General features: G+C 35.0%; 2 protein-coding genes across 4 annotated transcripts; both read left to right on the forward strand.

Annotated features, from left to right (window-relative positions):
* The first annotated feature begins 2,265 nt into the window (after positions 1–2,265).
* Positions 2,266–12,785, forward strand: LOC140960271 (uncharacterized). Of its 2 annotated transcripts, none has more exons than XM_073418472.1 (9): positions 2,266–2,480; positions 4,740–6,395; positions 6,573–6,799; positions 6,883–7,215; positions 9,413–9,659; positions 11,327–11,455; positions 11,544–11,759; positions 12,063–12,186; positions 12,376–12,785. In XM_073418472.1, the coding sequence occupies exons 2-9, from the start codon at positions 4,845–4,847 to the stop codon at positions 12,606–12,608; spliced, it is 3,060 nt and encodes a 1,019-aa protein (XP_073274573.1). In that variant the 5' UTR covers positions 2,266–2,480; positions 4,740–4,844; the 3' UTR covers positions 12,609–12,785. The 2 variants fall into 2 exon arrangements, with proteins under 2 accessions (XP_073274573.1, XP_073274574.1); XM_073418473.1 differs by having other exon boundaries at positions 2,266–2,461.
* Positions 12,786–14,974: 2,189 nt separating this feature from the next.
* LOC140958354 (uncharacterized) lies at positions 14,975–25,122 on the forward strand. 2 transcript variants are annotated; one of them, XM_073415767.1, is made up of 3 exons: positions 14,975–15,171; positions 23,649–24,677; positions 24,781–25,122. In XM_073415767.1, the coding sequence occupies exons 2-3, from the start codon at positions 23,661–23,663 to the stop codon at positions 24,910–24,912; spliced, it is 1,149 nt and encodes a 382-aa protein (XP_073271868.1). In that variant the 5' UTR covers positions 14,975–15,171; positions 23,649–23,660; the 3' UTR covers positions 24,913–25,122. The 2 variants fall into 2 exon arrangements, with proteins under 2 accessions (XP_073271868.1, XP_073271869.1); XM_073415768.1 differs by having other exon boundaries at positions 24,790–25,122.
* Positions 25,123–25,138: the final 16 nt, after the last annotated feature.

Genomic DNA, 25,138 nt, shown 5'->3' on the forward strand with positions numbered 1-25,138 from the left:
ATAACTATAAATTATTTTAAGATATTTGGCAACCAGCACCATAATCATTTTATCCACACCACCATTAAATTATATTTTTGACAAATTACACCATAAATCATATTAAAACATTCCCTTTGCACTCTTTTGTATTTTTAACACAAATCTTTATGTTTCTCCAAAATATCAAAATTAAAGGGACGATTTAGTCAATTAACATATATGATTATAAAAATTATTTGATAAAAATGGGTTTTCATTGGCTAAAGTATAAGTACTAGATATATATGAACTTGTAAGATATAATATAATTTATTATCAAATCAGTAGTAAAATATTTTCAAAATAAAAATACATATTACTATTAAAGTTGTTTTCAAACATTAAAAACATAATTTATTGGTGATAAAAAAGAGAATAAATTTGAATAAAATATGGAAACTATATAGAACAAATATGTGAGTATATTTATCAAATATTGTTACTTGCTTTAGATTTAATGATAACAAACGATAAATTATTGTATTATATAAAGCTGTATTTACAATGTATTACAAATACTAAACCGCCCAGAAGATTTAGAAGAAGTCGTTCAACCGGTCTTAAGATGCAAAGCTATCCAACCGTTTTATCATCAGTAGGATGTTTATCTACTCGGCCACTCAAGCGTACAAGTTTGTGGCATGAGAGCTACTCTGATCAACTTATTGAAGTACATTTATAAACTGTTGAGTAAAATCATCTCAAATATAAGACACATACCTTACAGATATCTCACATATTTTGATAGACTGATCATTCACGAAAAACAAGATATCAAAATATCAAATTGTTTTCCAAAAAACTCTACGCGTAGAGCTAGTTGTTTTTTGCTATCAGTCAGTGTTTCCTCTATTGTATTAATGTACATTTATTGAGCTACAGTCGAATGTTGAACGAGAAGATGCAATAAATAATATAAATAGAGAATGTCAAATAAGAGTTTCAATAACTGTAACTTTAATAACTACGAGATTTTACACACTTGAAGTATTCTCTCAAAAGATTTATGAGAACTCATCGCTCTGGTATCAACTACTGATTATCAGCCTTCTCATCAAAGATCATTTATCAGATAATCAAACATCATCAAGGGCTTCTATCAAACCAATCGACCGTTTCTGTCTAGAACGTTTGAAGAATTGTCCAATAGTTTGAATCTAATGATTCATTTTTGCACTTCATTTGTATTGTATTAGTTGTTAGACTTTGTGTCTCAACTGTTTGAGTTAACTAAGAGTTTCGACTTGAACAGTAGACAAGTTTTAAAGGTTGAATCAGGTTGTCACAAAGAGTTGTAAAATCAAAATCTTATAGTTCAGTAGAAGAAGGGGTGGCGCAGGAGGTTGAGTCTCCGAACATCCATAAAATTCCGTTTTCCGCACAATAATAAAAAAAGTTAATTTTTATAATATTTTAAAAAGACAATATATTCATTTAAATAGAAGAAATAATTCACCAAATTAAATTTAATAAAAGACGCTTCTTTTAAAAAAAACCATTGATGATCAAACAAATTTTTTTTTTTAAAAAAGGTTCTTAAAATGAAAACATGTGTAAAAAATATAGATTGAACTTCTGATATTTTTTTCCTCTTTTTTAAAAAAAGCATAAGTTAATTTATTATTATTGTATCTCAAAAATTGTTTTCTACATAATCATGACTTTTCTAAAAAAAGAAACATAGATTACATAATCATGACTTTTGTTCTCAAATATTTGTTCCATATAATTTTTAGAATATATTCCAATTTATTATCCTTTCAGTTTTTATTAATCTATCACAAATAAATCATATTTTAATAATAATTGAAATTAACTTTAATAGTAACAGATGCCTTTTAATTTTTTTAATATTATTTTAATATTGATTCAAGGATAAAAAAATTATGTTTACAAATTTATATTTTTCAATTCCGTTATTCTAAAATTTTAGGCAATGAAAAACCATTTTATTAAATTTTATTTTTAATGGTTTATTTTAATTTACAAAATTTACCCCAAATAATATTTTATTTTATCGATAATTGATATTTTTAAAAATTTTGGAATATATTTTACTTCTCTAAAATTAAAATTACAATCTAATTATTTATTTATTGAATTTCAAGTGGGCTGCTGCTGCTGCTAGATTTTTCCAGTCTCTAGAAAGCCCATTCCGTAGTTGGCCCAGGGATTGAAGCCCAAATCTAGACCCGACCCGGTTCAACTTTGATTCTCCACAAGCCACGTTCCACATTACAATACGCCAGTGTTATTCAATGACCCGAGGAGCTCCGAAGAAAGAAAAAAAATCGTTCATTATTCCAAATGAAAAATCTTCCCAAATTATAGTTGACATTCCCCTAAGCCCTTTGAATTTGATCCCTCGCTAGGTTTTAACGAGCAAAAATTCATTATAATTACTGCAAGTATTTGAAATCTCGCCGTCTGTTGCTTCTGGGTGAGTGGCGACACCTTCAGTGAGTTCCCAATGGCCCCTCAAATCTATGCTATATTTTTTCCCATTTTTTATTTATTTAGTGAGGTACGTTGTTGGTTTTTGGCTATTGCTGGTTCAATTTGATTGTGTGTAGCCTGATCCCTTTACAAATAATAGATAATCATGTTTGAATGCCTTTTTCTGACACTTTTCCTTGGGTAATTGTTTGTCCCTCCTCAAAACATATGTTAAATTGACCTATGATACTTGCAAAAGTGTTACCTTGATTGTTTTTTTGGTTTCATTCTGTTTACCAGTTTCTTTCTCGTAAAAACCCACTAACCCTTCCTCAAGATTTGATCTGAATATTCAAATTCTTTTGTTTGTTTATGCTGGACATTATTTTCCTGGTTTATGTTGTCTTTGGCTTGCAGATTATCTAATTGCCAGGTGCTTGGTTTCACACGTAAAATATGTATCTTACATAAATTTCAATTGACATACATGATGAAATTGTAGAATTTTACCACTAATTGGGAATATATGTTAAACAATTAGTGCTGAGACCTTTTTATTCCATGAGTATTATTTCTTATTATGAATTGGTTCTTATACTTCAATGGTATTATGAATCTATGATATAAACAACTTTATTCCTTTTATTACTATACGTCTGTTTACAATCTTGACCTAGTCTTCTTTGTATCTAATGGATCTCTTTTTCATCTGGCATATTGTATATATTTGTTTTTGTTTTCTGCAATTGTTTGGTGGACTTAATTGTTGGTGACAGTGCGAACTTTTGTTAAAACTCTCATTTTTGTTCTAAAGGTATGTGATAATAGTTATGTCCTTTCCGTGTCAGCAAGCGACTGTATTTTTTTTTACTCCAAGATCTACATACTGATTTTTATACTACGTTTGAAACAGTGTAGTACACTTTTTTGCTCAGTACACACGCAACTTATCTGTAATCTTCAAACCCAACTCCTGTTTCTCTGCTAGGTTTTCCAACCTTTTTCCACAAATTCAGAAGTTCCTCAGATTTTTTGTATTCTATTGTGTACTTTCTTTGTTTCATTTGTTTTGTCTGTGTGGATTGATTAGCAGCTGGCATGGTTGCAAATGGTGCATATCTGTGAGAATGTTTTGAATTGATCTTTTATTATGAAGTTGAAGTAATTTATTTTTTTAATTTTTTTCATCATTGTTAACGAGTTAATATTCAAAACAGAATTTTTAATCTAAGATACACTTAATACGATATAAACTGCTTCATTGAGCTTCTAACTTCAATTTGATAATGTTTGAGTTTTTATGTGTTGAAAATGCAAATAAAGAAGTTCAATCCTATAAATTTTGCATTGCCTCAAAAAGAAGAAAGAGAGCTGGGCATCTGCTTTCTGTTTGTGTTGGATGAAGGCACTACACTTTTGACATCGTCTTCCTTGAGGTCTCTTGATGTGATATATAAATTGGATTTTAGCATTAACATGAAATGCAGATTTAGATCTCTTATCCGGTTATCAAATCTTGCATTACCTCAAAAAGAAAAAAAGTTGGGCTACCGCTTTGTTTTTGCATTGAATGAAGCTATTAAATTTTTTAAATAATCTTCTTTGAGTCTCGGGATTGCTTTCTTAAATCCAACAAATCTTAAATTAAATTTTAGGTGAACAGTTTTACAAAATTATAATTTATAGCTTCAAAATATGTCGTTTTGCTCTACTCAACTCAGTTAATGAATATGCGTTTAGAATTTAGTTGTTAAACTATCCCACTATTGGAAATTTCTGTATGCATACTGTAAACTTAAATGTAACAATTCATTTCAACTTACATAGTTTGTTTGTGTCACAATTACTCTGATAGATAGCATATTGCTAATTTTTGTAGATCGACTCATCTTTACAATAATTTGGTAAATCCTAATATGAATTTATATTCAACATGCATTCATACTTACAAATTTTATATTAGATTTAATTATATTTCTTTTCATCTTTAACCTTAAATATATAGGTTATTGATTTATTCATGCATCATATTACACATAACCCATGCACATGTCTCATATATTACGTTACACACGCAACACATGTGCATCGGCGGCTAGTCTTATATTATGGTATATCAAACACACAAAATCTCAAAGATTGTAATATATCCAATAGGTCTCGTTAAATTTGAATTTATTTGATAGTTATTTTGATTTTTGGGTAGCTGGTGCTTGTGTGGATTGAATTGTGCTAAAAATACTTGTATTTATTGATAATTTGTGTCCTTTTTCATTGAGCAGGGTATTTGTGGGTAGGAAGACAGTTCAAAGTGCTTATCCTTAGCAAGAGAAGTGTGGAAGGTTGGATATATATATATTCTTCTTTCTAAGATTTGGTGAATTGCAATGGCTTGGTTTAGAGCTGGGTCTCAAGTGGCAAAGCTTGCTGTGAGGCGAACTATATCACAAAGTGGTTCATACTTAGCGAGAACTCGGGTCTCTTCTGTGCAGAACCAATATTTTCATTCTACAGTTTTTACGTCAAAGTCCCAATCAGCTCCTGTCCCTCGTCCTGTTCCACTCTCCAGGTTGACCGATAGCTTTCTGGATGGGACCAGCAGTGTTTATCTTGAAGAGCTTCAGAGGGCATGGGAGCAAGATCCCAGTAGCGTTGATGAATCATGGGACAACTTCTTCAGGAACTTTGTTGGTCAGGCTAGTACGTCACCTGGAATTTCTGGCCAAACGATACAAGAGAGCATGCGGCTTTTGTTGCTCGTGAGAGCTTACCAAGTTTATGGTCACATGAAAGCTACATTGGATCCGCTGGACTTGGAACAGAGGCCCATTCCTGATGATCTAGACCCAGCCCTTTATGGTTTGTCAGAAGCTGATCTTGATAGAGAATTCTTCATTGGTGTTTGGAGAATGCATGGCTTCTTGTCTGAGAATCGTCCCGTGCAAACTTTAAGGGCAATATTGACTAGATTAGAACAGGCTTATTGTGGAAAAATTGGCTATGAATACATGCATATTGCTGATCGTGAAAAGTGCAACTGGTTGAGAGACAAAATTGAGACTCCAATACCAATGGAGTATAGTCGTCAGAGGCGAGAGGTGATCCTCGACCGACTTATTTGGAGTACTCAATTTGAGAATTTCTTAGCAGCCAAATGGACGGCAGCCAAGAGGTTCGGGCTTGAAGGTTGTGAGACATTGATTCCCGGCATGAAGGAGATGTTTGATAGGGCAGCTGATCTAGGGGTAGAGAGCATAGTTATCGGAATGTCACACAGAGGAAGACTGAACGTTCTGGGAAATGTTGTCAGGAAACCACTGCGACAAATATTTAGTGAGTTTAGTGGTGGTACAAAACCTGTGGATGAGGTTGGGCTTTACACTGGAACAGGGGATGTTAAATATCACTTGGGAACTTCCTATGATAGGCCAACTCGGGGTGGTAAGAGAATTCACTTGTCTTTGGTTGCTAATCCAAGTCACTTAGAGGCAGTGGACCCTGTTGTGGTAGGGAAAACTAGAGCCAAACAATATTACTCTAATGACATCGACAGAACAAAAAACATGGGTGTCTTGATCCACGGCGATGGTAGTTTTGCTGGACAAGGTGTTGTATATGAAACCTTGCATCTTAGTGCTCTTCCAAATTACACCACTGGCGGGACCATTCACATTGTAGTGAACAATCAAGTAGCATTCACTACCGACCCTCAAGCAGGAAGATCTTCACAGTATTGCACAGATGTTGCCAAAGCTTTGAGTGCACCAATTTTCCATGTCAATGGTGACGATGTAGAGGCAGTTGTTCACGCTTGCGAACTTGCCGCGGAGTGGCGGCAGATGTTCCACACTGATGTTGTGGTTGACATTGTATGCTATCGTCGATTTGGGCACAATGAAATTGACGAACCATCCTTCACTCAACCTAAAATGTACAAGGTCATTTCTGAATATTACCTTTTATGGTTTAAACTTTTATTTGATTTACCGGTATCTTTACCTTTACCTTTTTATTTCTTGGATTCTTTTTAAAAGCTCATTCTTAATGATGCCTGGTATTCAGTTGTGTATTGGTTATTGAAACTTCTTAATTTCTTACTTCAATGCCTTTTATAGGTTATACGGAATCATCCTTCGGCACTTGAGATTTACCAAAAAAAACTGCTAGAATCTGGTCATGTGACAAAAGAAGACATTGATAAGATAAGCAGCAAAGTCCTAACAATTCTCAATGAAGAATTTACTGCCAGCAAAGAATATGTCCCACAAAGAAGGGACTGGCTTTCAGCTTACTGGACCGGTTTCAAGTCTCCTGAACAGCTTTCACGTATCCGTAACACTGGGTAATGTTATATTTGTTATTCATATTATGCAGTTCTTTTACTGCTTAATGTTTGTTGTGTATTTAACATATCCTATTTTTCAGAGTGAAACCTGAGATTTTGAAGAATGTTGGCAAGGCAATTACTACTCTGCCTGAAAATTTTAAACCTCATAGAGCAGTGAAGAGAATTTTTGAGGACCGTGCCAAAATGATTGAGACAGGGGAGGGTATTGACTGGGCGGTGGGAGAAGCACTCGCCTTCGCGACCTTGCTTGTGGAAGGAAATCATGTTAGATTGAGCGGACAGGATGTTGAGCGAGGTACTTTCAGCCACAGACACTCTGTTCTACATGATCAGGAAACTGGGGAACAATACTGCCCTTTAGACCATGTTATGATAAACCAAAATGAAGAGATGTTTACTGTAAGCAACAGGTATGTTCCGGTACTATCTCTGCTCTATATATCAAGTTATGTGTGGATTATTTTCTGGAGTGTATTTATCTTAATTACTGTAAGTCATAAATATTTAACTGGAAAACATTCTAAATGATATCACTCTATTTCCCTTTATCACCGTTAACAATGCTTTGAAAATTCTTCTTGTTTATACATAAATAAATTGCAGTGATTTTCGCTTCAAGACATGTCTATTTACTTGTACTGAGTAAAGGAGACAAACTTTTGAAGAAATCTGATCAAATATGTTTGTTTTTGAACCTTTTGTGTGTTATATGGTTGCCCGTGTCAGAAAATCCTACCAAAATATCCTGTTATATTTTATACTCGAAATTTTTCTTGGATTTATCTATTTGAATTCATATGCTTTCAGCTGCTTAGACTTATATATTTGAAAATACCTGGTTTCAAACAGAGATTGAGGTAGCGTTTGTTGAGCTTTCAATTCAATTCCAAAGTTTTGCAGAACATATTGAAATTGGATATATATTTTGATGTTGTGTAAAAATAGATTTATTATAATTTATTCGGAAAAAAGTAAGAGCGAAATGATTTGGAGAAAAAAATAACGATTGTGTGATTATTATGCTTTGAATTGTTGATTTGATACGTGGAATGATGAGTTGGGTAAATTTTTTGAAAAAAGAATACGACTGGTGGTCGTTTGATTATTCATCTAGAAATGGTTGGACTCTTGAATTGAGTCAAACCCAAAAAACCCCTAAATTTTTTTTTATATCTCATGGATTCAAGTTGATGATTTTATGGAACCAGGTTAATGGTTTGGCTAAGCACTGGGCATCAAGATAGCTAGGAGGGAATATTATTCTTGGCCTTAGATGAGATATCCGTCTTATCCAAATGAAAGAAGTACACGACATAAATCTTATCAAGCCTTATCATGCAGAAAGTCTTAAGCACAAATATTAAAAATCGAAGATGATTAAGCAGACAACTTAGTTTAAACATCAGTTTTAGTTTCCATGCTATCATGTTCTGTAGCATTGATTTCAAATCTAAAGCATCAAAGGGTGAATTAAAATATAGCTCTAGTTTGTGAGGCAGAACAGACTAAAAGCAGAAATAAGAAGTAATAAGTGACGAATACAAATGCTATTCTAGTCTTCCTCATCAGCACAGTTCTGCTCACATTTATTGTGATTATAATGGAACCTGTAAACCCATAATCATCCTCTTCTAAGGTTGACACCGGCCTCTTCTGTTTCCTTATCCATTAATGATGTGCCGTAGTGACAGATAAAGTTAGTGTACGAAATGATTCCTAAAAAAGAGCAAATTTCAGCATACCATTTTTACTCTCACATCACATGAAAATAATTTAGTTTTACGAAATTTATTGCATTTCAAAAAATATTTAATCGAATGGAACTTGGAGAAAGCTTGTTTTATTTGTTGATAGCATTTCAAGAGGTTCTACAGCACCAAAGAACCATTTGCTTTACTGCGCACTAATGCTTGAGGAAGTAAAAAATTAAATGGTTCATAGCCAGGCTCTGTGCTAAAGCAAAGGATTTTTGACTCTTTGACAACTTTGATTTCGATAAAAAACCAAGTCATGGACGCATGTCTTAACATTGCTTCCTGTATCTCATTCTTGCCTATGCCATAAATGGAAAAAAAAAGAAAAGAAAATGAAAACTAGTCTGTCTTTCAAGAATTTACACAGCTTAAATCCTTAACTCCTTGTTCTCTCAGTAAGTTCAAAGACTGAGATACCCAAATTCTGACAAAACAAACCATATCATAACTTTATCATAAATAGAGGAATTCTAAGTAAATCTAACTAAGTTGGAATAATATTGTATCCAACAGACTAAATTTTCCATCACTGCACTGAAGTTGAATCATAAATCTGGATATGAATTGTGGTCTACTCGAATGATGATGATATCTTCTGCTCATTTGAATGAGCTTTACCATTGTCTTGCTGTGTGTTGACCTAGTGGTTGAACCTTTGCATTGTTGATGTGATTCATTTTCCAATTAAGATGGTTTTCATTTTTGTCACATTGTATTAATCACTTTACACAATTAGTTCTCGTGGTTTACATGATATATGTTTGATTCTTCATTGCTTTTTAAAATTCACATGAACAATTTTGTGGCTACCATGAAAAATATTATTTATTAATCACTGTTGGGCTTTCTCCAGCTCTCTTTCAGAGTTTGGAGTTTTAGGATTTGAAGTAGGTTATTCGATGGAAAATCCCAATTCGCTTGTGCTGTGGGAAGCGCAGTTTGGTGATTTTGCCAATGGAGCTCAGGTGATATTTGACCAGTTTGTGAGCAGTGGGGAGTCCAAGTGGTTGCGTCAAACTGGATTGGTTGTCCTGCTGCCCCATGGATATGACGGTCAGGGCCCTGAACATTCAAGTGCGCGTTTGGAGCGTTTCCTTCAGGTCTTGTTATTTTCTCCATCATCCTGCGGCTTATCCCATTTTTTTTAAAAAAAATTACACTGGATTTTTATAAACCTGTTTTTAACAAAAAAAAAATGTTTCCTATTGGGAGCCCTTCTTGTATATGTTGTTATTTCATTTGGGGACTTGTCATGTTGTATCCTCAAGTGTTTCTATTCTGCCTTATTTGGTGGCTGAATGGATTCTCTTTGTCTGTTGACCTCGAGATAGAATAGAAGAGAAGATCTTTAAAACCTGTTGGGTGTTCTCTTGAAACCCTCTTATTTTCCCTGGTACACGGGGCAAAGTGCAGCTATCCAAAAGATTATCTGAGGTTCCTGAAATAGGTTCATATGCTTTACCTGGCAGTAGTTTCATCCTCTGGACGATTGATGTCCAATATCAGTGATCCACTGTATGCTGATGACTTTGAAGGTCCTCAATTTTTTGCTGAAGACTTGCTTGATGAAATCTATTATATATTATATTATATATTTATAAAAGTTGAGCACATCATACAAACTGCTTTTGTGTGGCAAGGACACCAAAATATGTATATCCGTATTTTGTGGGGATTTTGGTAATTTTGTAAATATTCTAAGTTTCTAACTACTCCCGCGTCTTCTTAAAAAGTGGAAACCAACAATTGCCTTAATCGTAACTGGCCCAATAATCACGTTGATCATTTTCCTCCCGTTATTTTAAATTTTAAATCTGTGATGCAATTCAAATTTTGGCTATTTCCCAAATTTCTTTCCATCTCATCCGAGCTTTTCTCAGTTGCTGCTATATTCTGTTTTCTTCTCTATCGTCATTTTTCAATGGCAGAGGTTAAAACTTGAGAGCATGTAGATTTATTGAAATATTCTCTTCCATCTCGGTATCGGTTGAGACAATCTCCATTTTTACCTATTATTTTTTCCTTCATGCATCCAGTACTTTAGATTGTTTTTTTAATGCATTTTTTTCTACAATGTTTCATGTATCCTTTGAATGTAAAACAAGTGTTTTTTCAGTTTTTTTTATTTACTATTATTTTACCTTGAAGAAATCATTTGGTGCCCATTTGTCGTGGTCATTGTTTTACACACGTATCACTCGTGCGTGTTCCGCCAGTGTAAATAAATATTCTGGCAGCTATACTCCCTTCTTATTTTTTTATTTTTAAAAAAAAATTAGGGAAGGAGAGAGTTTGACTAGATTATGTGTTACTTGGATTTTATGTTTGAGGGCTTTGGGGTTGTGAAACTAGAAGTTATATGATTAATGTCAAATTAAATAAGTGACTTTGTATCATATTGTGGTCGCTAACTTTATGATACTTCCTATCTTCTAATGCATATTTTTGGCACTGAAACTGTTTCAAACCAGCATTTTGAATTCTTGAGAAATTTTGACGTAGAAATCACATTTTCTTTATTTTTCTTCAAGTGTTTATCTTTGGGATTCTTATCTATATCAGAATTGAGGCGAATTCAGCAATATTGTGGTGCATGATGGAAATTGGTATTTTCTGCGATGTTACAAATTTGTTGTTTCCTCTGCATACTAGCTTAAGAACGTTTTCTACGATCGCTTATTTGCCATCTACCTTCGACTAAGAAGTCTCATTTGTATCTTTTGTTTGATCGAGGAACAGTGAATTGACTTTTTTTTTCGTGTTGCAGATGAGTGACGATAATCCTTTTGTCATTCCTGAGATGGATTCAACCCTTAGGAAACAGATTCAAGAATGCAATTTTCAAGTGGTGAATGTGACCACTCCTGCTAATTATTTCCATGTTTTGCGGCGCCAAGTAAGTGAATTTGATAGATAAAGCTGTATCAATTACACGAGTCTCCTACACTCCTTATGTTATAACCTTTTTCTTTTATATGTTTCAGTTACACAGGGAATTCCGTAAACCTCTTATTGTCATGTCACCGAAGAACTTGCTTCGTCATAAGGATTGCAAATCCAATTTGTCTGAGTTTGATGATGTTCAAGGTCACCCTGGTTTTGACAAGCAAGGAACCAGATTTAAACGGCTTATAAAAGATCAGAACGATCACTCGGATCTTGAAGAGGGTATTAGACGTCTAGTTCTTTGCTCAGGAAAGGTGAGGAATTTTCGTCTCTTCTACATGCGTTGTTAGCTCTTGCTTTCACACTTTTCGATTTTTCTGTTTTATATTTTTCAGGGGTTGGTGGTAGGGCATGCATTCACCAAGTTTTATGATAGTTTAGATTTGTCTTGCGATAATATGATTGATTATGAATTATGATGTCCAGATAATGGTTCTGAATAAAGGATATAGTACCATTCAATTAATTTCGAAGTTACCACAGTATGGCTAGGAAATTTATATCTTTTTTCTAATTTTATTAATTTATTCAATCTATTTTTTTCTGTCTTTTTGCAGGTCTACTATGAGCTCGATGAAGAGAGGAAAAAAGTTGGTGGAAAGGATATTGCAATTTGTAGGGTGGAGCAACTTTGTCCATTCCCTTATGACCTCATCCAGCGAGAATTGAAGAGATATCCAAGTATGTTTTTGAAAAAATCGTCTAGCATATCAGTATGCTATTCAAAAACTGGAGCATTAAGGATGGTCTTTACTTGATAAAGTGTAGATTATATCATTTACATAAAAACGACATCAAGGTGTATGAAAGTGTTGGTTTGTGATCTATTCTATTCGCTTCTGGTTTAATTTTTCCTTATTATTGTTTTAGATTCCGAGATCGTATGGTGCCAAGAAGAGCCCATGAACATGGGTGCATACAGCTATGTTGCCCCTCGTCTAGGCACTGCAATGAAAGCACTGAGTAGGGGTACTGTTGATGACATTAAGTATGTTGGCCGTGCTCCATCTGCCGCAACAGCTACCGGCTTTTACCAAGTTCACGTGAAAGAGCAAACTGAATTAGTCCACAAAGCTATGCAGCCCGACCCTATCAATTCTTGATATTCAAGCGGTCAAGTAGTTGCAGTGAAGCCTTTTTCTGTGTTTGAGCGTTTTTCCCATTTCAAATGGGTAACTGTTTCAAACTTCAAATGATCTTATTGTTATTTTTGTGAGAATAAAGTTGCTCTCTGAGACTCTGAAATCAATTTTATTCATGAAAGATCACTTTTAGGCGAACATTTTGTAAAAGAGTTCGACATTTGTGTTATCATGTGTATTCATTCCCATGTAGTGTTGAATATATACTTGAAGACGATCGCTCATAAGCTGAAATAGATTTTCACGTTGTAAAGTATTTTTCCATTATTTATCTATATAACAATTTAGAAGAGAGGATTTCGAGGAGTGGTTATGGTGATTTTTTCGAGTTTATCAAGTGCTTGAATGTTTTTGTTCTGTATTTGGAATCTTGATATGGCTACTTTGAATGGGCTATTACGACTTATAAGTCATGACCTTTTGCGTTTTGATTGATTCTGTTTAATGATGTTGATGTTCGCAAGACACATACTAAAAAATAGGGATTTTTTCAGGTTTGAGTCGCGGATTAAACCGGAACCACTCTGCAGCTTTCATGATTTCATTTGATTGGGTTTGGTTTTTGTCCTAACCTTTGTTCACATCAATTAAGCTCATATCACATTCAATTGTTGAAAAACTGTAATATATCTAACAAGATTTTATAACATTAAATCATCGTACAAGAACCAGTACCGGAAACAACTCTTGGAATTTCTTGCAAGGAGCAAGAAACACCTCAACCGGCCAAAATCTTGTACATCACTTCACCACGAAGTATCCCACCAAACAAAACTACTGACCAAGATCTTTCAACTTATTACATCTTTCATGCTTTCTGCAAAACAAAGCGTGACAAAAGAAAGAATTTCAGAAGCCAACAATGCCAATATCTCTAATCACACGATAATTGTAGAACATATGACAAAACTTATATAATTTAAACTCTGGAGGGAGTTCCTCCTCTGAATATAGGCGATCAGAAAAATATTTTCTTCTCAGGCGACAATTTGTTTGAACATGGACTCTCAGTACTTCACAATCTAATAATAGAAAGATATTTCTGCAAATCGCAGTACCTGAGAGTGAAACATCAAGTATTCTAAAATTACACTAGTACATCAACTTCAAAATTACCAAAACATAATGAGTGTAAAATGCAGATAAATAACAATGAATATACTAGTTCTGTACATGTTAAAACGACTGATTTCAACAGACCTCGTCAGTTTGGTTCAATCTAAATGAACTTTGCAAATTACTTCCAAAATTCGCACACTGATTTCTAAAAATTGTATTTAACAATTCTAAGGTATCACAACTACCAAACTCGAATTATTCTACGATTAAATTCGAAAATTCCCAGATAATATAGGCCGAAATTTCGTTATCAGATGCACGAATCTTCTTTAATTGCCGAGTCTGCTTATACGTCCGAGAAATCTAAGAAATAAATAGTTTAACACATACAATCTCATAAAAATAAAATAAAATAATTCACATATTAATAGATTAGAATCAAAATAAGTAAATCACGAAATGATACTTAGAGACAAAAAAATCAAATGGTTGGAAGTGGGCAACCATTTGAATATTAATACAGCATAAAACACAAACAAAAATTGTAAATAAATTACTCCTAATTAGTTTAAGATTTTTGCAATATATTTCACTTCTCTAAAAGAAGAAGAAACATGCGAGAGAAAATGTTGTTTTAATTTGATCTGAAGATTCATTTTAAAAAATATAATCTAATTGTGGATCGTACCACAACGGTAATATTAGAATATGCAAGTTCCCAACTAACCTTTATTTATCGACAATTGAATGTAAAATAAATTTCAAATTCTTATATTATTGAGTGAACTTGAAATTTATCATAATTAATATAAAACACTATATAAACAAGCAAAGTTCGATTTGAAGTTTATGTTATTGTTTATCTAAAACTACAAAAATACAGTTAAATATATTTGTTTATCTAAAACTACAAAAATACAGTTAAATATATTTGAAATGTATAGATTTGAAATTCATCAATCCAACATTCGATTTTATAATATTCAATTTTTTTATGAGTTGTATCGTAAGAATAAATAAATAATAGGTTTAAGGATTCTGGAATATATTTTACTCCTCTAAAATCAAAATTATAATAATCTAATTATTTATTTATTGAATTTCAACTGGGCTGCTGCTGATATATTTTCCAAGCCCATTACATTGTTGGTCCAGGGCTTCTTGCCCAAATTTAGATCCGACCCGACTCAACTTTAATTCTCCACAAGACACGTTGCACACTACGATACGTCCGTGTTATATTTCTGTCACAGACTGGTGAATTCAATGTACCGAGCTCCGAAGAAAGCATAGTTCATTACGCTCGTAATAAAAAAATAATCTTCTCGCAAATTATAATTAACAATTTCCCCTAAGCCCCAAAAGCTCTGAATTCGATCCATCGCTAGGGTTTAACGAGCAAAAATCCATACTTTGTTTTCAGATTTACTAGTGTGAAGAAGTTATTTCCAAATGCTTCTAAAAGGTACTGCCATTTCACCAGCTTACGTAAATTATTTGTTTATAATTGTTTTTTTTTTGTTTGAAATTTTGCATGATAATTTTTTGCCAGTTGTATGCAGTTTATTTGTTTTAATCGAGTAACTGTGAGTGTTTGTTGTTCTCAGAAAATTATAACTGGTGTGATTGATGTTGCTGGTTTAATTAAATTGGTAATTTAATTTGTTTATTTCTTATCGATTTTTTTGGTTGTTGCATGGCCTTGCGAGATTTTTCTGGTATGCTTTTATGTGGAATGAACTTGTTAGATAGAGGGAGATGATTTTCGTGGTTATAAATATTATAGAGATGCATGTGTAATCTTTGGTTTATGATGCTTTTTTTTAGTATCTAATGTGTTTGATGAGTTATATTTCTTTTTAAAATTTTCTCGGCTTTATCTATTGCAATGAGGTGCAAATGTTGATGCAATGAGGTCATTAATTTATGTCAGCAGAACATTTAGGCAGGAGCATTTAATGGGAACAATATGTGCCCGCATAGTTTGAAGAGAATTTGAACACGGCAGCTGACTTCTTTGAAATGGGAGATGAAGATTCACACTGTAGATGCATCTATAAATAGAGGCATCATTCGGCATTTCTAAGTATCCCATTCACAAGTTTCTTCTTGTGTTTTATTATTCCTTCTGTTAGTTCTATAATATTTGTGAGGTGTTTTGTTCTCCTGTATTAAGAGCGTGTGTGTTCTCTTTGGAAACACAGTGAGTGAGTTGTACACCACAAAATATTTTAGTGAAAATCTTTTCATCTTACCCGTGTTTTTTACCATAATAATTTTTTGGGGTTTTCTACGTAAATCTCGGTGTCTAGTTTATTCTTTATTTTCGGGTTTTATTATCTCAAATTACCGCACGTGGGACCAACGAGTGGTATCAGAGCCTTGGTTTAAAATTTTTTAAAATTCTGAGTATGCTCTGTGGTTGCAGCCTAAACTGATCTTCCACATCAGAAAAGATTTTTTGAGATTTTTTTATTTAAGCGGGATTATTTTGTCCAGTCTACTAAAATTGTTGTAGACATAATGGCGGGAAGGTACGAGATAGCAAAGTTCAACGGAAGCAATTTTATGCTGTGGAAAATAAAGATACAAGCAGTTTTAAGAAAGGAGAATTGCTTGGCGGCTATTGGAGATAGACCGGTGGAAATTACAGATGATGGAAAGTGGAATGAGATGAATGACAACGCTGTTGCCAATTTACACTTGGCTATAGCAGACGAAGTTTTGTCAAGTATCTCTGAGATAAAAACAGCCAAAGTTATCTGGGATACTCTGACAAAGATGTACGAGGTCAAGTCGCTACACAACATGATTTTCCTAAAGAGAAGGCTTTATACTCTTCGGATGGCGGAATCCTCATCGATGACCGACCATATCAACACACTAAATACTCTATTTGCCCAACTCACTTCCATGGGGCATAAAATAGGGGAAAATGAACGTGCGGAGCTTCTACTTCAAAGTCTACCAGATTCATATGATCAACTTATCATCAACATTACCAACAATATTCTTATGGGCTTTCTAAGATTCGACGATGTCTTAACTGCGGTTCTCGGAGAAGAAAGCCGGCGCAAGAATAAGGAAGATAGGTTGGTAACATCGAAGCAGGCAGAGGCTTTACCGATGATAAGAGGAAGATTTATGGACCGTGACTCCAGTGGGAGCCAAAGACGAGGTAGATCAAAGTCGAGAAGTAAGAAGAAAAATATTTACTGCTTTAAATGTGGCGGTAAAGGGCACTTCAAGAAAGAGTGTACGAGTATCGAGAAGAGATCTCAAGGAAATGTGGCCAGTACTTCAGGCAGTGGTGAAATTTTATTCAGCGAAGCGACAACAGTTGCAGAAGGCAGACACAAATTTTGTGACACATGGATTATGGATTCAGGAGCGACGTGGCACATGACGTTTCAGAGAGAATGGTTTGATCATTATGAACCAGTCTCAGGAGGATCTGTATTCATGGGAAATGATCATGCCTTGGAAATCGCTGGGGTCTGTACTATCAAAATTAAAATGTTTGATGACACCATTCGCACCATACATGTGGTACGACATGTGAAAGGGCTGACGAAAAATCTTTTGTCCTTGGGGCAAATGGATGACATCGGGTGCAAAACTCGTATCGAGAATGAGATCATGAAAAGTGTGAACGGCGCGCTTGTGGTTATGAAGGCGGAAAAGGTTGCTGCAAATCTGTCTGTACTTTTGGGAGAAACACACAAAGAGGCAGAACTAGCTGTTGCATCCAATGGTTCAGGAGAAGAATTAACAGTGTTATGGCATAGAAAGCTCGGGCATATGTCAGAACGGGGGTTGAAAATTCTCTCAGAACGGAAGCTGCTGCCGGGACTTACAAAAGTGTCATTACCCTTTTGTGAGCATTGTGTTACCAGTAAACAACACAGATTAAAGTTTGGTACTTCTACTGCCAGGAGCAAAAGCATATTGGTGCTGATTCATTCGGATGTTTGGCAAGCACCGGTTGTATCCCTAGGAGGAGCGAGATACTTTGTTTCGTTTATTGATAATTTCTCTAGGAGATGTTGGGTGTATCTGATCAAGAAGAAATCAGATGTTTTCCAGATCTTCAAAGATTTCAAAGCGCGGGTCGAACTTGATTCTGAAAAGAAAATCAAGTGTCTGAGGACTGACAATGGAGGAGAATATACCAGTGACGAATTTGATGCATTTTATCAACATGAGGGCATCAAAAGACAATTCACGACAGCTTACACACCTCAACAAAATGGAGTGGCGGAGCGGATGAACATAACCTTGTTGGACAGAACAAGAGCTATGTTGAGGACTGCGGGTATAGACAAGTCATTTTGGGCAGAAGCAGTCAAAACCGCTTGTTATATTATAAATCGTTCTCCTTCAGTGGCGATTGATCTGAAGACTCCGATGGAGATGTGGACTAGGAAGCCGACAGAATATTCTCATTTGCATACATTTGGAAGTCCTGTGTACGTTCTGTACAATGAGCAAGAAAGATCGAAGGTGGATTCGAAATCCAGAAAATGTATCTTCTTGGGTTATGCTGATGGAGTAAAGGGGTTTCGCTTGTGGGATCCTACTGTTCACAAGCTTGTCATCAGCAGGGATGTTATCTTCGAAGAAGATAAAGTAAAGGGAAACAAAGGCACACAGAATTCAGAAACTACTATTTTTCATGTGAAAAATAAGACGGACGAAGGTCAAGTTTCTTGTGAAGCAGTACCAGAGCACGAAGAACAAGAACAAGTTGAGTCTGAAGTTTCCAATGTGAGGCAGTCAACTCGAGACAGAAGACCACCAGGTTGGCTTTCAGATTATGTCACTGAAAGCAACATTGCATATTGTCTATTATCAGAGGGTGGTGAGCCATCGAGTTTTCACGAAGCTACTCAAAGCTCGGATGTATCCTTGTGGATGGTAGCAATGCAAGAAGAATTGGAGGCATTAGACAGGAATAAAACTTGGGATCTTGTTACACTACCACGAGGAAGGAAAGCCATTGGCAACAGATGGCTCTATAAGATCAAGCGTGATGGCAATAACCAAGTGGAGCGGTATCGTGCTAGATGGGTGGTAAAAGGGTATGCTCAGAAAGAAGGCATTGACTTCAATGAGATATTTTCTCCTGTGGTTCGGCTTACAACAGTCAGAATAGTGTTGGCATTGTGTGCAGTGTTTGACCTACATCTAGAACAGCTAGATGTGAAAACGGCATTTCTTCATGGAGATCTTGAAGAAGAAATCTATATGATCCAGCCAGAAAGTTTTGCGGAAAAAGGCAAAGAGAACTTGGTTTGCAGGTTGAACAAATCTCTGTACGGTCTCAAACAGGCGCCGAGGTGTTGGTACAAGAGATTTGATTCCTATATCATGAGCCTTGTATACAACAAACTGAGTGCAGACCCTTGTGCGTATTTCAAGAGGTCTGGTGATGATTATATTATTTTGCTGTTGTATGTGGACGACATGTTGGCAGCAGGTACCAACAAAGATCATGTCCAAGGATTGAAGGCACAGTTGGCTAGGGAATTTGATATGAAGGACTTGGGACCAGCTTTTCATTCCAGGACAAAACACATTGGAGTACAATTTCATTTTGTGCGAGAAGTAGTAGAAAAAGGAAGCGTGGATATGCAGAAGATCCATACGAAAGAAAACATAGCTGATTTTCTGACCAAGCCAGTGAACACTGATAAGTTTGAGTGGTGTAGATTTTCAAGTGGCCTAGCAGAGACGTAAGCAGCAGGTAATGGCAAGATTGAAAAGATGTGTGGAGATGTGTTTGATTCTCAATCAAATCTCCAAGTGGGAGAAATGTCGGCAGAACATTTAGGCAGGAGCATTTAATGGGAACAATATGTGCTAGCATAATTTGAAGAGAATTTGAACACGGCAGCTGACTTCTTTGAAATGGGAGATGAAGATTCATACTGTAGATGCATCTATAAATAGAGGCATCATTCGGAATTTCTAAGTATCCCATTCACAAGTTTCTTCTTGTGTTTTATTATTCCTCCTATTAGTTCTATAATATTTGTGAGGTGTTTTGTTCTCCTGTATTAAGAGAGTGTGTGTTCTCTTTGGAAACACAGTGAGTGAGTTGTACACCACAAAATATTATAGTGAAAATCTTTTCATCTTACCCGTGGTTTTTACCCTAATAATTTTTAGGGGTTTTCCACGTAAATCTCGGTGTCCAGTTTATTCTTTATTTTCGGATTTTATTATCTCAAATTACCGCACGTGGGACCAACAATTTAAATATGATTTCACAAATCCGTGCTTCATATACCTTTACATTTTCTAATTATGAAGGTTAAGTTTGATGACACAGTTCAGTATATACAGTCTGTTACATGGTACTGTAGTATAGTAAAATGGTATTAAATCAGGTAAAGATGTGTTATTGCTTTGCACATTCCAGTTTATTCACCCAATGACCCACGTGTGCATCCCGCGTGACTCGAACTCAGGATCTAAGTTTGGATCATCATTGCTTCACCGTTCGGATAATTGATTGATATGCTATTTTGAAATGAGTGAAAGTTTTGGAAACAGGCTGAATTGTTTGGTACGTAAAAATAGCCGCATCAGGGATTGGATACATTGTTTGCTTTGAGTCTCTTCCCTTCTGATACAAGTTTTAGAAATCTGGAAGCTGATCATATGCTTGGTGTACTACCCTTTTGGTTTTTCTCCTCTTATTAACATTATATTATATTAATGCTTATAAGTTGAAATGAAAGTGCAATACTCTTCAAAAATAAAATTTGCAATATTAACAAGTTCCACCTACCAGTTTTGCCAGACTTCAACTTTTTATTACTTGCCATACTGGATGAATAATCTCAAACCCATTGTGGGATTCTCAAATTGACAAAATCTAATTGAGACTTTATCAAGTATAATATAGATTTTCTCAAGTGTTTCTAGGAAACATACATAGTGGCTTAAGTTTGGTAGTCATTTGTTGACAAAAAGCCATCACCGGATGCGTCTGTTGAGTTTCTGTCAACTTGTTGAGGAGGACTTTATTGCTGTCTTATTTTTCTGTACTATTTTTTATTTAATTCTTAATTATTTTCTTTATTTTTCTCAATGCTACTATGCTAGTTTGCCTGCTTTAAAAATAGTTCAATGACAAACTTCTTGTCTATTTAGCATGCACGACCAAAATAAAATTATAATGAAATTAAAAAAAACACACAAATGAGCTTCTGTAGTTTTCAACAAGTCGGTAAAGTTCTACGGGGGTAATAATTTGAAACGGCACTCGACGTCTGTAATATGAAACGTCATCACATTAAATTTTCTCTCAACCTACTCATAATATTACTTGTTTTCTAGTGTCAAAAGAATCCGTTATCGCTCGAATTGGTGCAAAAATATAATTCAAAAGTCTCTCGCTTCCTGCTATAAATGTGTGCCCTCAGCGAGTTTTGCCATTCTATTCTTGCCTTCTTGGCGACATTTTCATAAGCCTTGTTTCAGATCCCCAATTTTCTTCTATTAGTTTCTGTGATTTTACTTTCTATTCTATCCGATAGATATTTATAGACACTAATCAAGGTATATTCTTCCATATTTATTTACTTGTTATTTTACCTTCATTTACTTGATTTGTCTAATTATAAGTTCTGTAAAATGTCCTTGCCATTACTAGGAACAGTTAGTAACGACTTCGAAAATCTACCAACTTCTGAGGACTAGGAAAGGCCATTTACATCAAATTGTCACAATTTTGAGTTTGAACATTGAAGCATGTATACTTGTGGAGAGAGGATTATATTTATGGGCAAATAGCATTTTCCACCCTCATAAAAGTCCATAAAGCATAAATCCCCCCATATGTAAAATTAATAGCGTTTTGTACCCCTGTGGTTTTTTAAAAAGCAAGCATGTTTACCCTATTTGCAAGGGGTTTTATACCTGATTATTTAAAAATACAGGGTTTTAAATGCCATTGATTTGACAATGGAGGTTTTTTGCTTTTTTGAATTTTTGCAGGGGTTCTGATGAAATTTGTCGTATATTGATGATCTTTCTAAGTTTCTTCACCTCGAGAAAGATTATAAAAATAATGTTGATGACATGATGCTCTCAACCAGCCTTAGGAAAGTTGAGAATGCAGGAAATTAATTTTTGTTATTGGTATTCTTCACATCATTGTCTTCATCTTGAATGCCCTTTTTCCCAGGTTTCTCGAATCTTGTTAAAAATGAGTCAGTGGTTAGGCTATGACGTGAACAATGGCACTCAGTGGCACATAGCTGGATTTTTCGGAGGTTTTGTTTGATGTTGTTTTTCGGAAATTAAAAATCTTTAATCGTGTAGTCTTATTCGATTTATTAATCTATATGAATAAGTGTTCAAATGAAAATAACTACGCGATACATAAATCAAAACACTAAATTGCTCAATCCCTCGTGCTGGAATTTAAGGAATATTAGGTCGATACATATATTAGCTTCACTCACCACATCTGAATCCAGCCTGTCAACAATTGGTTTGCATAGGAGTTATTACATTTCTTACACTCAGATCTATACATTTCATTTGGTGATTCTCCAAAACTACATTGAGAGAATTTTAGGAAAGTATGTGGGGGATTTTGTTCCATTATGAAATGAGGAGAGGCTTATATTTATAATCTTTCTATAAGAAAGACAGACCTTCTCAAGCACTGTATTGGAGCTGATCCATATCAAAAGAGATTACAGATGCACGTTGGATTATGAATGTCTAAGGGGTTTTGAGTTCTAAACCCAAGCCAAGACTAATAAATATAATTCCAACACCTCATATTCCTGATTATTTTAATATTGTTGAGGATATCTCGTTGGGAATTCGTAGTGGTTTACATTTTGCTTTTTTCAAACTTCTGAATACAATAAGCTAACTGAATGACCCAATTCTTTATTTGGCTGCATCTCTTGCCACCACAAGTTGTAACATACTTAATGAATGTAAAGTTTGATGATTCATTTGTCCTGTGTGCTGGAAGCAACACTTATTTTAAAGCGCTTATTCATAAAGTCATAAAAACTCTTGTTTTTTAACCTTTACTTGACTCTATTATGTGCAGCTATTTGTTTGATAACTAACTTATTCATCTCAATGTTTACTCCAAAACCAGCATCTAAAACGTCAACCACCACATTCGTAGTGAAGTAGAGAACAAGTGTATTTTTTTTTGTTTCGACAGTATGCTTGGTTATTTTATAAATTCAAACATGACATTATACAAAAGTATTATACAAAAGAAGATTAAACAAACTAGTTCGCATGGGTGCATGTAATTGCAGTTATTAATAGGACCAACTCTTGATCGCCATCACTTTTACTGAGCTCATATATTGATTTATGTGTTTGGTATCTACAGTCTCCTTGTACTCATTGTTTGGTATTAGTATTTCTGATTTAGAAATCTGCTGAAAGATCCAAATTGTCTGAAATATTATTGTTCTCTCCAACACGGATGAAAGTGGAAAGAAAGCCGACAAAAATGAGAATTTGTAGGACTTTCTTTTATAGAGGAAGAGAAAATTGGGATGAAATTAATGCCGAGAGAGAATATACTGAAAATAAGTTTTTAGGGCCATTATATGTGGAAGAAAGATTGAGATGAAATCCTTTTTTACATATCATCGCGTCTTTAAAGTGAGCATAAGAATTTTCATGTCTTGAAGAAGTTGCTCAATAATTGATTAACTGATGAATTTCATGATCCCAAAGTGCCTAAGCACCGTTCATATTAATATATTCTTCCTATTTATGTTATGATTGCTGCTTGTTATCATCATTAATCATGAAAGAATTCAGGGTTTCTTATTTTCTTACTTACAATCAAGTGTCCTATACATTTGGGGCCTCTGACCTATAGTTATTAGTTAAAGATTTTTCTTTTATTCGAATTGACTATGGAATAAATAAACTTTGCAGCTATTTCTCAAAATGAACCAACTTGATCAAGAGGAGAGCACTGGTGGCCCTTCGCTCCTTCCTGCGAAGCGTAGACGTGGTCGTCCACGTAAAGATCCCAGCCTAAAGCATGCTAAAGCTGCTCGCACAGCCCCTGGTTTTTTAGGAACGAAAGAATACCTTTCTCAGAGAGCTGATCAAAACAATGGAATCGATATAATGGTTGGCCAGCCAGTGACTGGCGTTGTTGAGGCTACATTTGACGCTGGTTATTTGCTTACTGTTCGAATTGGTAACTCAGATACAAATTTAAGGGGTGTTGTTTTCAAACCCGGACATTTTATTCCAGTCACAGCAGCTAACGATGTTGCCCCACATATGAAAATGATTAGAAGAAATGAGGTCCACATGCCCACAGAAAAACGAGGTTGGTCACGTGGCGAGAAACTTCCAATTCAACCAGGTGCTATAGTTCCTTTAAAACACAAATATTCATCACCAAAAATAGCTCCTTCTGTTCCTCCCGTCAATGTGACAGGCACTGTGGCTCCTATTGTACTTCAACCTGGCAGTTTTTTGAATGAGATATCGCCTACGAACCAAATACCTTTAAGCACACCCCATTCTGGTCACATGCTGGAATTCGGAGACGATGATGTGCATATGGTTGAACCTTTAGCCATGTTGCCACCTGATCGATCTAGACCAGTTAGCCAGATGTTTGTGGCCACACAGCCCCATCACAGCCAACAAGTTTCTGTAGTTAGTGAGCAGGTTAACACCAGTTCTGTTCAAGAAGGTCCCTGTGACAGTGGACTGGAAAAAGGTGACCACTCAATGAAATCAATAGATACCGATACATCAGGCTCTTCACAAACATCAGATACTCAGACGGAGAATAGCAAGGAAGCATTGAAATCCGTATCAGAAGATTTAACACAAGAATTTGGAAATACCATTGATCCCTTTTCATCCAAGTCCTTACAATCTGTGTCTGGCACAAAATCTTTTTTCGATTATGGAACTGGGAAAATGACCGATCTTTTAAAGGTAAGAAGAAGCCTCAACTTATGCAAAATTGCAAATATCTTTGTTTTAGAGAATCCAAGCCATGATTTCTTGTGTCTTTCTTTGATTACATAACTTGCTCTAGGCTGTACAGGAAAATAAGAAAGAGAATGAGGTGCACATCACAGAAGAATCAACTCCCCTACCCGAGGTTGAGTTTCCAGAAACTTATGCGGCTGAAACAGATTTGGAAAACGAAGCATCATTCCATGATTAGAAATCTTTCTGATCGTACAGCAACATACATGTGTTTGAACAAGTGCAGTGGCACTCGGTGAGCATGTGGGAAGCCTTCTCTCTACCGAAGGAGTTTGGGAGCATGCTCTGTTTATTTAGAGTAAAAAGTAATTTAATGTCTATTTACATTATAGGTGCACAAAGACTCTGTCTTCTTGAAACCCGGTTCTTAATATTATTCTGTTTTCGGGATTCTCCTCATTTCG

This window comes from Primulina huaijiensis, chromosome 15 (assembly GCF_012295235.1).
Source record: "Primulina huaijiensis isolate GDHJ02 chromosome 15, ASM1229523v2, whole genome shotgun sequence".
Lineage (NCBI taxonomy): Eukaryota > Viridiplantae > Streptophyta > Magnoliopsida > Lamiales > Gesneriaceae > Primulina > Primulina huaijiensis.